The 14,555-nt window shown below is 36.7% G+C and overlaps 1 protein-coding gene across 2 annotated transcripts in view; it reads right to left on the reverse strand.

Moving 5' to 3' along the window:
• LOC149782445 (E3 ubiquitin-protein ligase MIB2-like) overlaps positions 1-14,555 on the reverse strand; it is a 174,729-nt gene that overhangs the window by 143,681 nt on the left and 16,493 nt on the right. For both annotated transcript variants that reach the window (XM_089933859.1, XM_089933860.1), the window contains 2 exons: positions 10,470-10,567; positions 2,433-2,633 (listed from right to left, as the gene is read on the reverse strand). In XM_089933859.1, the coding sequence (XP_089789985.1) occupies positions 2,433-2,633; positions 10,470-10,567 (299 nt within the window). The remainder of the gene's footprint in view (positions 1-2,432; positions 2,634-10,469; positions 10,568-14,555) is intronic.

The following is a 14,555-nucleotide window of genomic DNA, read 5'->3' on the forward strand; positions in this document are numbered from 1 at the left end:
AATTCAACTTGACTATGACAGGTGATACGATAAAAAAGAAAATGGGAGTTCACAGATTCTTGGCAACAGGAATTTCTTTGGTTTGAGGCCAACAAAGATCGACAAATCACTTCTTGTAAATATGTGAGAGATACCCCACAACTGCAGAGAAAACCAGTGGATTGTTTGCAGGACTGGTTTCAAAAAGCAAAACATTATTAGCACACCAAAAAGTTAAAATGTGATAATGAAAAGGTAAAATCTGAGAAAAAAGAAATTGTCTGTGATTTTGAGAGTGATCCAAAAAATAAAATGTGAGTCAAAAACCAAGCATTACAAGCTGTTTAATACAGTACACTGTGTATGCTATAGCAAGGCAGAGAAAATCTTTTTCAGACTGAATTTCTAGTGAGCTTTATATAAAAAATGTACATGAACTGACCACATCAACAGACATCATGCGTAGATATAATCAATAGTATATCTGATATCATACTGAATGGGAGTTCCAGAGCTAATGTCATATTCATTCTATCAGAATGGGAGTTCCAGAGCTAATGTCATATTCATTCTATCAGAATGAGAGTTCCAGAGCTAATGTCATATTCATTCTATCAGATGCTGATTCAGCAGTTACAGACCAAGAATGCATTCTTGTTAGATTTGTTGATCCTGTCCATAAAAGTTCAAAAATAAGTTGAAATATCCAGTATATTTTACATGCCACAGAACCATACTGTGTCCATTTAAATGGTCCTGCTTAATAAAAGAAAACATTTAACAGTCCAGTCTTCCACGATTCTTTTTAACTATGAAAACATTTAACAGTCCAGTCTTCCACGATTCTTTTTAACTATGAAAACATTGGACAAGTGGGTCCTTCTTATGGAAAGTAAACTTTTTAATTTACTTGTCCGTGGAAATCTTGATTTTGAGAAAACTTTTGCATTTCAAACACAAAGAATTATAAATACTCCTATCCAGAGTACCCCATAGAAACGTAACACCTGGTTACTATGAAAGCCACCTTGTTGAAAGGGAGAACACTCCAAACACAAATTCTGGTTGAATATGTACTGAAGTATCTCCAAAAGTTGGAAGGTCAAAGGTTAAAATAGTTTTTACAACTGATTGTAATGGGAAATTTAGACATCCCAGACCAAGTACTGGCAGTCTCAGCACGACCTGATTAGAACAATGCTAACAAACTTGCTTTCAAAACTTGGCATAGTAAGTTTTGAGAAATGTGACACATGGCATATGTTCACCATGGGAATATGGACTGACAAAGGATCCATGTTAACTATGGGATGGACTGACAATGGATCCATGTTCATCGTGGATGGACTGACAATAGATCCATGTTCATCATGGCATGAACTGACAATGGATCCATGTTCACCATGGGATGGACTGACAATGGATCCATGTTCATCGTGGCATGAACTGACAATGGATCCATATTCACCATGGGATGGACTGACAATGGATGCATGTTAACTATGGGATGGACTGACAATGGATGCATGTTAACTATGGGATGGACTGAAAATGGATGCATGTTAACTATGGGATGGACTGACAATGGATCCATGTTCATCGTGGATGGACTGACAATGGATGCATGTTCATTGTGGATGGACTGACAATGGATCCATGTTCATCGTGGCATGAACTGACAGTGGATCCATATTCACCATGGGATGGACTGACAATGGATGCATGTTCATCGTGGCATGAACTGACAGTGGATCCATATTCACCATGGATGGACTGACAATGGATCCATATTCACCATGGATGGACTGACAATGGATCCATGTTCATCGTGGCATGAACTGACAATGGATCCATGTTCATTGTGGCATGAACTGACAGTGGATCCAAATTCACCATGGGATGGACTGACAATGGATGCATGATAGACATATACAATATATTCAAATACATTCAGCTACACGAGCTAACAATTGAATCAATTTTCAAGAAAAACTATGGGATGGACTGACAATAGATCCATGTTAACTATGGGATGGACTGACAATGGATCCATGTTCATCATGGATGGACTGACAATGGATCCATGTTCATCATGGCATGAACTGACAATGGATCCATATTCACCATGGGATGGACTGACAATGGATCCATGTTCACCATGGATGGACTGACAATGGATCCATGTTCACTATGGATGAACTAACAATGGATCCATGTTCACCATGGATGGACTGACAATGGATCCATGTTTGCCATGGATGGACTGACAATGGATCCATGTTCACCATGGATGGACTGACAACGGATCCATGTTCACCATGGGATGGACTGACAATGGATCCACGTTCACCATGGATGGACTGACAATTGGTGCTTGATGAGCATATACAAAAAATTCAAATGACATTCAGCTAACAATTAATAGACTCAATTTTCAAGGAAGAAAACTTCACCTAGACGTGGAAGATGGTCAAAGTAGACATGACCAGGTGACACAGGTGTAACAAGTTTGAGTTCAATCTTCCCCTCTGCCCCAACTCTATACACTGGCAGCTCATTATCATCTTTGTTCCCAGACCATCGGACTGTGACAGCACCTCTATACCCATCTGGATCCAGGTCCAATACCTTCACCACCCTACCAACCTTGGGCTCTGAAAATAATTTACACCATAAGATAAAAATTGATATTACAATCAGAAGAAAGCTGAAATTATCAGTAAGACCTATACAGTTATGGCATCAGTAAGACCTACACACATATGGCATCAGTAAGACCTCTACAGATATGGCATCAGTAAGACCTGTATAGAATGGCACAATATCAGTAAGACTCATGTAGAATCATGGCATCAGTAAGACCTAAACAGATATGGCATCAGTAAGACCTGTATAGAATGGCATCAGTAAGACAGGTGTATAGAAAGGCATAACATCAGTAAGACCCATATAGAATCATGGCATCATTAAGACCTGTACAAATGTGTCATCAGCAAGACCCATACAGATATGGCATCAGTAAGAACTATACAGATAAGGCATTGGTAAAACCTGTACAGATACAGCAATGACCAGAGCCTGCACTTCTGCTTTCTTTTCATCAAAATCTGGCATGAAAATGTGTATTCTAGCTCCATGCCAATTACAGTGGAACTATCAGTGAAATTTCTAGCAAACAAATCATATTTGGTACTCGCCTTTGTTTAGTCCAGCAATGTCAGAATGCCATCAACATGTCACATCAAAGTAATGTACTGCAAATCTCTTGTTTGCAAACACCAGTTAGAGGTCACAGTTTACATTATTATTATGCTTAAACTCAGACATGGTGAGTAGTGTTCCCTCTAACATTTTCAAACTAGGAATGAAATATTTATTATTGTATTATCAAGGCATATATAAGTCTATCAATAACAAAAACATTAGCATAAAAAACAAACATCTTTACTGAAAATCTAATTATTAAAATTTACTGCATTACTGAACACTAAAGGATTAAATATCCCTTCTCTACCCTGATTTAACCAGTTAACTGTGAGCAACCTTCAGGCAATTGAGCTGTAACAAGCTTAGTCAGTGACACCTCAAATGATTGTCCAACAAAAAAATGTGTCAACCAGACCTAGTCACTTCGGAGTGTGTGTGTGATTTGGATTTTTAATGTAGCTTTAAAAAAAATTCAGTCATATCGCTATGATGTCTGCAGTGTGACAGTTTATAGTGATGTCTAGCACTGGGGCATCATGCCACAGACATGTAGCATAATGTCCCACCCAGACACATTATCCTGACACCAGCCAACCAGTCCTAACACTAACCTCTTAATGCTGAGCGCCAAGCGAGGTAGCTGTTAGTACCATTTTTGTAAGTCTTTAGTCACTTCTGAATTAAGTTTAGTTGATAACATCTTTATTGATTGTCCAACAAAGAAACAATCTGTAAACTAGACCTAGTGACCACTGAATTTTATCTTGTTAACATCTTTATTTGACAGTTTCATTTATAAACAAATCAAAGACATTTCAATATAATGATATTCTGGAATATCATATCATTACATCCAGATGCTGTGGGTCAAAACCTTTGAACTGCTTGATGCATCTGGCAAATACAGGGATTTAAGACACACCAAACTTCAAAAAGGTCTGCAAAAGAGTAACGACACCTGCTGATCGTTGCTGAACTTTGTACAAATACAAAATATATTTTATTTTCTAAAGTCTAACAATATTTACTAGCAGTATAAATAAATGGTATATATTAATGTCAGCCAGCATGTTGTTGTTGTAACAGAATTTAATGCCATTTTTCAGCACAAGATAGGCTATACATGGCAGCCAGTATAAATGGTGGAGGAAGAACCAGGGAAAACCATGGAAAGAACCACCAACCCATGAGAAGGTACTGGTAAGCTGTCTCACGTACCCACATTGGCTAAGTCTGAGACTTAAAACCACGCAGACAGAGGTGAGATGACAGTGATCCATAACAGTGATCACTCAGTCACTCAGATAACATGACAACTCCATATATTTGCATCAGGTACATATAATCAAAGAATCTGTCTACTCACTGCTGTATGCAACAAATGAACTGACAAATTTCAACTATTTTAATAACATACATCACGATTTGCAAATTATGTTAACAAATTTGGAAGCTAAATAATAACTTTTATTAAAATCTTAAAGTCACAATCTACAGAAAGACCTTAGTTGTAAAATTCTATTGTCCCCCTGTGGTTCTCTTCTAATGTAGCATCAGTCCTTTTTTGTAAGCATTAGTTCCCCTCTTGTAGTGTCAGCCCATGGACACCACTGTAAGTATTGGTCCACTGGTCATCATCTTATAGTGTCAGCCCTCAGACACTGCTGTAAGTATTGGTCCATCGGTCCCCCCTCTTATAGCATCAGCCCTCAGACATTGCTGTAAGTATTGGTCCATCAGTCTTCCTCTTGTAGCATCAGCCCTCAGACATTGCTGTAAGTATTGGTCCATTGGTCCTCTTCTTGTAGTGTCAGCTCTCAGACACTGCGGTAAGTATTGGTCCATTGGTCCTCCTTTTGTAGCATCAGCCCTCAGACATTGCTGTATGTATTGGTCCATTGGTCCTCCTCTTGTAGTGTCAGCTCTCAGACACTGCTGTAAGTATTGGTCCATCGGTCCTCTTCTTGTAGCATCAGCCCTCAGACATTGCTGTAAGTACTGGTCCATTGGTCCTCTTCTTGTATTGGCAGCTCTCAGATATTGCTGTAAGTATTGGTCCATATGGTCCTCTTCTTGTAGTGTCAGCTCTCAGACACTGTTGAAAGTATTGGTCCATTGCTCTTCTTCTTGTAGTGTCAGCTCTCAGACACTGCTGTAAGTATTGGTCCATTGCTCCTCCTCTTGTAGCATCAGCCCTCAGACATTGCTGTAAGTATTGGTCCATCGGTCCTCCTCTTGTAGCATCAGCTCTCAGATATTGCTGTAAGTACTGGTCCATTGGTCCTCTTCTTGTAGTGTCAGCTTTCAGACACTGTTGAAAGTATTGGTCCATTGGTCCTCTTCTTGTAGTGTCAGCTCTCTGACACTGCTGTAAGTATTGGTCCATTGGTCCTCCTCTTGTAGCATCAGCCCTCAGACATTGCTGTAAGTATTGGTCCATTGGTCCTCTTCTTGTAGTGGCAGCTCTCAGACACTGCTGTAAGTATTGGTCCATTGGTCCTCCTCTTGTAGCATCAGCCCTCAGACATTGCTGTAAGTATTGGTCCATTGGTCCTCTTCTTGTAGCATCAGCCCTCAGACATTGCTGTAAGTATTGGTCCATTGGTCCTCCTCTTATAGTCTCATTCATATGCTGTAGGTATTATGGTGGTCCCCCTCTTGCAGTGTCAATTTTTTTTGTAAACACTATGTACTCATTTCTCTTATTGTGTCAGCCCTTTGTTGTAATAACTTTAATCCTTGCCCTCTTATAGTCTGTCCATCATTTGTTGTAAGTACTGAAACTGGGTTATCCAATTATGTTGTTACTCCAGGTTATGCTGCAATTACTATGGTTATCCTCTTATAGTGTCAGCCCTATACTATAACACTTCACTCATTATAAGTGTCAGCCATTTGGTCTAAGTGCTGTTGTTCACATCAAAGTGTCAGCCTTTGCTCTAAGTGCTGTTGTTCACTTACCTCAAAGTGTCAGCCTTTGCTCTAAGTGCTGCTATTCACCTCAAAGTGTCAGCCTTTGCTCTAAGTGCTGTTGTTCACCTCAAAGTGTCAGCCTTTGCTCTAAGTGCTGTTGTTTACCTCAATGTCATACTTTGCTCTAAGTGCTGTTGTTCACCTCAAAGTGTCAGCCTTTGCTCTAAGTGCTGTTGTTCACCTCAAAGTGTCAGCCTTTGCTCTAAGTGCTGTTGTTTACCTCAACGTCATACTTATCTCTAAGTGCTGTTGTTCACGTCAGAGTGTCAGCCTTTGCTCTAAACACTATTGTTCACCTCATAGTGTCAGCCCTTTGCTCTAAGCACTATTGTTCACCTCATAGTGTCAGCCCTTTGCTCTAAGCACTATTGTTCACCTCATAGTGTCAGCCCTTTTCTCTAAGCAATATTGTTCACCTCATAGCCTCAGCCCTTTGCTCTAAGCAAAGTTGTTCACCTCATAGTGTTAGCCCTTTGCTCTAAGCAATGTTGTTCACCTTGTCACAGAATTAGGCAAAGAAATAACTTGGTTTTGCCTTAGAACTATTCAACTATTTCTCGTTGTACATGCATACAATGTTATCAAGGGTGAATATGTGTTTCTCCAGGTAAGCAACTGTATTAACATGTACCTAGCCAGAGATTACTTGTGATGAGGTAACATTACTAACATGATATGCACGGGTATTTTACCCTGACTTTTGCTCACTCTCCTATGGATTTAAGTAAGATCAATTTCTAAAACCGACACTGGTCGTTTTGGATCACTTCAAGGAGTGTATGCTCTCCATTGTTCTCCAGCCATACATTTTCATTTGATATGCGAAGCTTATTCGGTTTGTAATGTCTTATTGCATAATAATGCATTTATTACAACGCAGATTTGAACTTTGAATTACAAGTCACTGTTAGAGGGTAAAGTATCATCATATATCCAGAGATTATACAGAAACTATTATTATGACCAATTTGGTTTTATTGTAGCTGAGTGTGTCTGTCGCTGTGAAGTGTGATTGTCAATGTGACTGTGAATATGACTAGAGCTGTCTGAAGCTGTCTAAAGTTGTTTAGAGCTGTCTGGAGTTTCCAGAATATTTAATGCTGCATACTGTTGATATGCATGTATGTACATATGTCTGTGCCACGGACGTAGACGTAGCAAATTAAAAAGGGTGCTGTATGCTGTCTGTACGTGTGTACACATATGACTGTACACATGGTGGATTCATAAAGGGTGCGAGTGGCCGATAAGAGTGTGGGCCAACCCAAGGAATCGTGTGACTGTACAAGGGGTCTAGAAGCATACGTTTGGATCAATTGTTGTTCCATTGCATTTTTATATCCATAAGATTATTTTGAATCTTCGTTGTGTTCATAAGATTATTTTGAATCTTAGTTGTGTTCATAAGATTATTTTGAATCTTAATAGAATTCATATTCAAGATTATGTGAATCTCTCTTATAGTGTAAAATACTGTTTGAAGCATATCTGCAGTCCATGAGGTTTCTTGGATCTGTACTTCATATTGATTTAATATTTTTGGTTTATTTTCGATGTGTGAATTTTGTGTAGAGTGATTTGAGTAAATCGTATGTTAAGAGCGTGAGAGAATCATTGTATTTTTACATAATATATTTTTCTTTATTAATTCATTCATAAATTTACATCTTTCTCACACTGTGTTTGTCTTATTCATTTAGTCCAAAAACCCACTCGGTTTCTATTCTGCGACATACCTCATAGTGTCATCCCTTTGCTCTAAGCAATGCTGTTCACCTCATAGTGAGTGTCAGCTCTTTGCTCTAAGCACTATTGTTCACCTCAGTGTCAGCCCTTCACAACAGTCCTACTCTTGTACCTATTTAATTAGTACTATCATAATAATGTGACACAAATTATACACCTATTTAATTAGTACTATCATAATAATGTGACACTAATTATACACCTATTTAATTAGAACTATTATAATAATGTGACACTAATTATACACCTATTTAATTAGTACTATCATAATAATGTGACACCCATTATACACCTATTTAATTAGTATTATCATAATAATGTGACACTAATTATACACCTATTTAATTAGTACTATCATAATAATGTGATACCAATTATATACCTATTTAATTAGTACTATCATAATAATGTGACACTAATTATACACCTATTTAATTAGTACTATCATAATAATGTGACACTAATTATATACCTATATAATTAGTACTATCATAATAATGTGATACCAATTATATACCTATTTAATTAGTACTATGATCATAATAATGACACCAATTATAAACCTAGTATTTAATTAGTACTATCATAATAATGTGACAATAATTATATACCTATTTGATTAGTACTGTCATAATAATGTGGCACTAATCATATACTTATATCTTTCTAATTAGCAAAATTGTATATCACACCACTCAATTACTTGTATCCATTGAATTAGCAGTATACTGTATGTTACACCAATCATACACTTATATCTATTTAATTAGCAGTACTGTCTGCCACACCAGACATATACATCTATTTAATTAGCAGTATTGTATGTCACACCAATTAAAATGGACACCTCAGTGTAAGTTGGTCTGTCCATAAAACAGTATACTCTATGACTTCCTGGACAGCATTATAATGAGGGAAAGCAGTATCAAGTACATTATAAGGTGGTCTCACTATAAGGTGGTATACTCTATGACACCCATGGACAGCATTACACTATATAATCTTCTTCATTATATGGCAGCCTCGCTATATGGCAGTGTGCTCTATGACACCCATGGACAGCATTATGCTATATCATGTTCTTCATTATACGACAGCCTCACTATATGGCAGTGTACTCTGACTCCCATGGACAGCATTACACTATATCATGTTCTTCATTATATGACAGCCTCGCTATATGGCAGTGTACTCTATGACACCCATGGACAGCATTATGCTATATCATGTTCTTCATTATACGACAGCCTCACTATATGGCAGTGTACTCTATGACTCCCATGGACAGCATTACACTATATCATGTTCTTCATTATACGACAGCCTCGCTATATGGCAGTGTACTCTATGACTCCCATGGCATGGACAGCATTACACTATATCATGTTCTTCATTATATGACAGCCTCGCTATATGGCAGTGTACTCTATGACTCTCATGGAAAGCATCACACAATATCATCTTCTTCATTATATGGCAGCCTCGCTATATGGCAGTGTACTCTATGACTCCCATGGACAGCATTACACTATATCATGTTCTTCATTATACGACAGCCTCGCTATATGGCAGTGTACTCTATGACTCCCATGGCATGGACAGCATTACACTATATCATGTTCTTCATTATATGACAGCCTCGCTATATGGCAGTGTACTCTATGACTCTCATGGAAAGCATCACACAATATCATCTTCTTCATTATATGGCAGCCTCGCTATATGGCAGTGTACTCTATGACTCCCATGGACAGCATTACACTATATCATGTTCTTCATTATACGACAGCCTCGCTATATGGCAGTGTACTCTATGACTCCCATGGACAGCATTACACTATATCATGTTCTTCATTATATGGCAGCCTCGTTATATGGCAGTGTACTCTATGACTCCCATGGACAGCATTACACTATATCATGTTCTTCATTATATGGCAGCCTCACTATATGGCAGTGTACTCTATGACTCCTATGGATGTTGCTGTTATGAGGTTTAATGTCATTTTTCAGCACAAGATAGGTTATATGTGGTGGCCAGTATAACTGATGGAGCATGAACCCAGGAAAACCCTGGGAAAAGCCACTGACCCACAGGAATCTACTGGCAACCTTCATTATGTACCCACATAGGCTGACTCCCATGAAACATCATTACAATGTATTATCATGAGTATGTACATCATTATAAGGCACTCTCACTTTAAGACATTATGCTCTTTGTCTCCCTGGACAGCATTACAATGTGGGAATGCTGTATCAAGTTCATTATAAGATGGACTTACTATATGGCAGTACACTACGACTCCCATAGACACCATTACAATGGGGGTGCACTATATCAAGTACCTCATTATAAGTCAGTCTGACAATAAGGCAGTATACTGCATCCACTGACATCATTATGACGGATTACTATCCTTCAATATAAGGCAGTCTCATTATCAGGCAATATACTCTATGACTCCCATGGGCACTGCTATAATAACGGAGGAGTGTATTGATTCAGATCTATGAATTAGACAAACCCTACTTTTTTTAAATCAACTATCTGCATGCATTACCTTCATTTGGCACAACTATAGCTTTAATTACGTCTGCTCCAGGAAATATACCGTACACTTTTGTTTTCTTGCTTTTCCTTCTTGGTGATATTTTAACACTGTAATAAAAATATTTTTCATTAAACTATGATGCACTTATTTACACATTTGGATGATTTTTGTATCAAGCAACAAGCCAATCATATAAATAAAAAACTGTTGCTGGATATAAAACAAATACTGCTGGATAACAATGATAAAAAGCTGTATGTTATTGTTACATGATGTTATGAAACAATGTATCAAAATATGACCACATATCATGAGTATGGTAAGCTTATAATACATCACTGATATTTGTTATACAATGTCTATCATGTAACCTACGTATCTATTAACTTTTGAGGTTTCTGACTTTGATTGATTTTGAGGTTTTTAGACTTTTCTATTGACTTCAAGGGTTTTCACTTATATAATGACTTTGCAGCTGTTTACTTATGTATTGACTTCAAGTTTTTTTTACTTATCTATTGACTTCAAGGTTTTTCTTACTTATCTATTGACTTTAAGGTTTTTCAACTTATCTAATAACTTCGAGGTTGTTTACTTAACTAATAAGTTCAAGGTTGTTTGACTTATCTATTGACTTCAAGATTGTTTACTTATCTATTGACTTCAGGATTGTTTACTTATCTAATGACTTCGAGTTTGTTTATTTATTTATTGACTACAAGGTTTTATAACTTAACTATTAACTTTGATGATTTTTACTTAACTAATGCTCTCGAGGTTGTTGAATTATCTATCAACTTCAAGGTTTTTCACTAACCTAATGATTTTGAGGTTTTTCACATATTTAATGACTTCGAGGTTTTTTAATTACCTAATGACTTTATGGTTTTACACTTATCTAATGACCTCAAGGTTTTTCCATGTAATTCTTCACAAAGTACTTCTGGGTTTGAAGTGCATTATTTGTGCATTTTGCCACTTTATTGTAAAAAAAAATTTTATGAAATGTTTAATCAGGTCAGTTCTATTTTTGAGTTTCTAAGAACTTCAGAGAATAAATTATAGAAAAATTATCGCTATGTGATATGTTTTAGTGTGCAGCAGTTGCAGTGAGATAATATATAATGTTCTAATGCATGCCTGACCTTTGCAATGAGATTGTATATAATGTTCTGATGCATGCCTGATCTTTGCAAAGAGACTGTATAGAATGTTCTGACGCATGCCTGATCTTTGCAATGAGATTGTATATAATGTTCTGATGCATGCCTGACCTTTGCAATGAGATTGTATAGAATGTTCTAATGCATGCCTGATCTTTGCAATGAGATTGTATATAATGTTCTGATGCATGCCTGAACTTTGCAATGAGATTGTATATAATGTTCTAATGCATGCCTGATCTTTGCAATGAGATTGTATATAATGTTCTGATGCATGCTTGACCTTTGCAATGAGATTGTATAGAATGTTCTAATGCATGCCTGATCTTTGCAATGAGATTGTATATAATGTTCTAATGCATGCCTGATCTTTGCAATGAGATTGTATATAATGTTCTAATGCATGCCTGAACTTTGCAATGAGATTGTATATAATGTTCTAATGCAAGTCTGAACTTTGCAATGAGATTGTATAGAATGTTCTGATGCATGCCTGATCTTTGCAATGAGATTGTATATAATGTTCTAATGCATGCCTGACCTTTGCAATGAGATTGTATAGAATGTTCTAATGCATGCCGGACCTTTGCAATGAGATTGTATATAATGTTCTAATGCATGCCTGACCTTTGCAATGAGATTGTATATAATGTTCTAATGCATGCCTGACCTTTGCAATGAGATTGTATAGAATGTTCTAATGCATGCCTGATCTTTGCAATGAGATTGTATATAATGTTCTAATGCAGGCCTGAACTTTGCAATGAGATTCTATGAATGTTCTAATGCATGCCTGATCTTTGCAATGAGATTGTATATAATGTTCTAATGCATGCCTGAACTTTGCAATGAGATTGTATATAATGTTCTAATGCATGCCTGAACTTTGAAATGAGACTGTATATAATGTTTTGATGCAGGCCTGATCTTTGCAAAGAGATTCTATAGAATGTTCTGAATGATGCCTGACCTTTGCAATGATATTTTATATAATGTTCTTATGCATGCCTGAACTTTGCAATGAGATTCTATAGAATGTTCTGATGCATGCATGAACTTTGCAATGAGATTATATAGAATGTTCTAATGCATGCCTGACTTTTTGCAATGAAATTGTATTGAATGTTTAAATGCATTCCTGAACTTTGCATTGAGATTATATATAATGTTCTAATGCATGCCTGACTTTTGCAATGAGATTCTATAGAATATTCTGATGCATGCCTGACCTTTGCAATGAGATTGTATAGAATGTTCTCACGCATGCTTGATCTTTGAAATGAGATTTTATATAATGTTCTAATGCATGCCTGACCTTTGCAATGAGATTGTATATAATGTTCTAATGCATGCCTGACCTTTACAATGAGATTCTATAGAATGTTCTGATGCATGCCTGATCTTTGAAATGAGATTGTATATAATGTTCTAATGCATGCCTGATCTTTGCAATGACATTGTATATAATGTTCTAATGCATGTCTGACGTTTGCAATGACACTGTATATAATGTTCTGATGCATGCCTGATCTTTGCAATGACATTGTATATAATGTTCTAATGCATGCCTGATCTTTGCAATGACATTGTATATAATGTTCTGATGCATGCCTGATCTTTGCAATGACATTGTATATAATGTTCTAATGCATGCCTGATCTTTGCAATGACATTGTATATAATGTTCTAATGCATGCCTGATCTTTGCAATGACATTGTATATAATGTTCTAATGCATGCCTGATCTTTGCAATGAGATTGTATATAATGTTCTAATGCATGCCTGATCTTTGCAATGAGATTGTATATAATGTTCTGATGCATGCCTGATCTTTGCAATGAGATTGTATAGAATGTTCTAATGCATGCCTGAACTTTGCAATGTAATTGTATATAATGTTCTAATGCATGCCTGATCTTTGCAATGAGATTGTATATAATGTTCTAATGCATGTCTGACATTTGTAATGATATTTTGTTTATAATGTTCTGATGCATGCCTGATCTTTGCAATGAGATTGTATATAATGTTCTAATGCATGCCTGAACTTTGCAATGTAATTGTATAGAATGTTTTGATGCATGCCTGATCTTTGCAATGAGATTCTATAGAATGTTCTGATGCATGCCTGACCTTTGCAATGAGATTGTATAGAATGTTTTGATGCATTCCTGACCTTTGCATTGAGATCGTATATAATGTTCTGATGCATGCCTGACCTTTGCAAGGACTAACATCTTTAAACATTCCAACACTGAGTGAATAAACCAAGGATAATAATGTATTTTAACACTAATGTTACTTGAATTATCTGCAAATTCCAAAATTTACTCGGAAAAAGGACATGCTCAACACGCCTGTGCCATGCAGGTATATAAAATTCTTTGTTTATTCATACATCATTCATTCACTGTAACTGTTAGGATTTGAGAAGCTCAGAATTAAGGAGAAAACACTGTGCAAGAGTAAGGCAAAGAGAATACAAATTTTTTTTGGTGCAAGGACCTTAACCTAACAGAAAAAAACTACAAACATATGCAATGCTGCTAAAGGAAAATGCTCATAATAGGCATTGAATACCAGCCTCCTATACTTCCAAATCAGGTTACAAGAGAGAAACATGCTTACAGGATTTAATGCCTTTTCTCTAGCATTTCATTAAGGAATAAATGTGTATATATAATGAAACATCTTCAGATGTATCATTCTTTGTGCATGCTGATGAGGCAGTACACCCAATGTCCAGTCAGCCAGTCATAGAAATGGGCACAGTTCATTAATGAGGCAGTACACCCATGCCCTGTCAGCCAGTCATAGAAATGGGCACAGTTCATTAATGAGGCAATACACCCATGACCAGTCAGCCAGTCATAGAAAATGGGCAAAGTTCATTAATGAGGCAATACACCCATGACCAGTCAGCCAGTCACA

Source organism: Sinohyriopsis cumingii, chromosome 15 (genome assembly GCF_028554795.1).
Source record: "Sinohyriopsis cumingii isolate HCF-2022 chromosome 15, ASM2855479v2, whole genome shotgun sequence".
NCBI lineage: Eukaryota > Metazoa > Mollusca > Bivalvia > Unionida > Unionidae > Sinohyriopsis > Sinohyriopsis cumingii.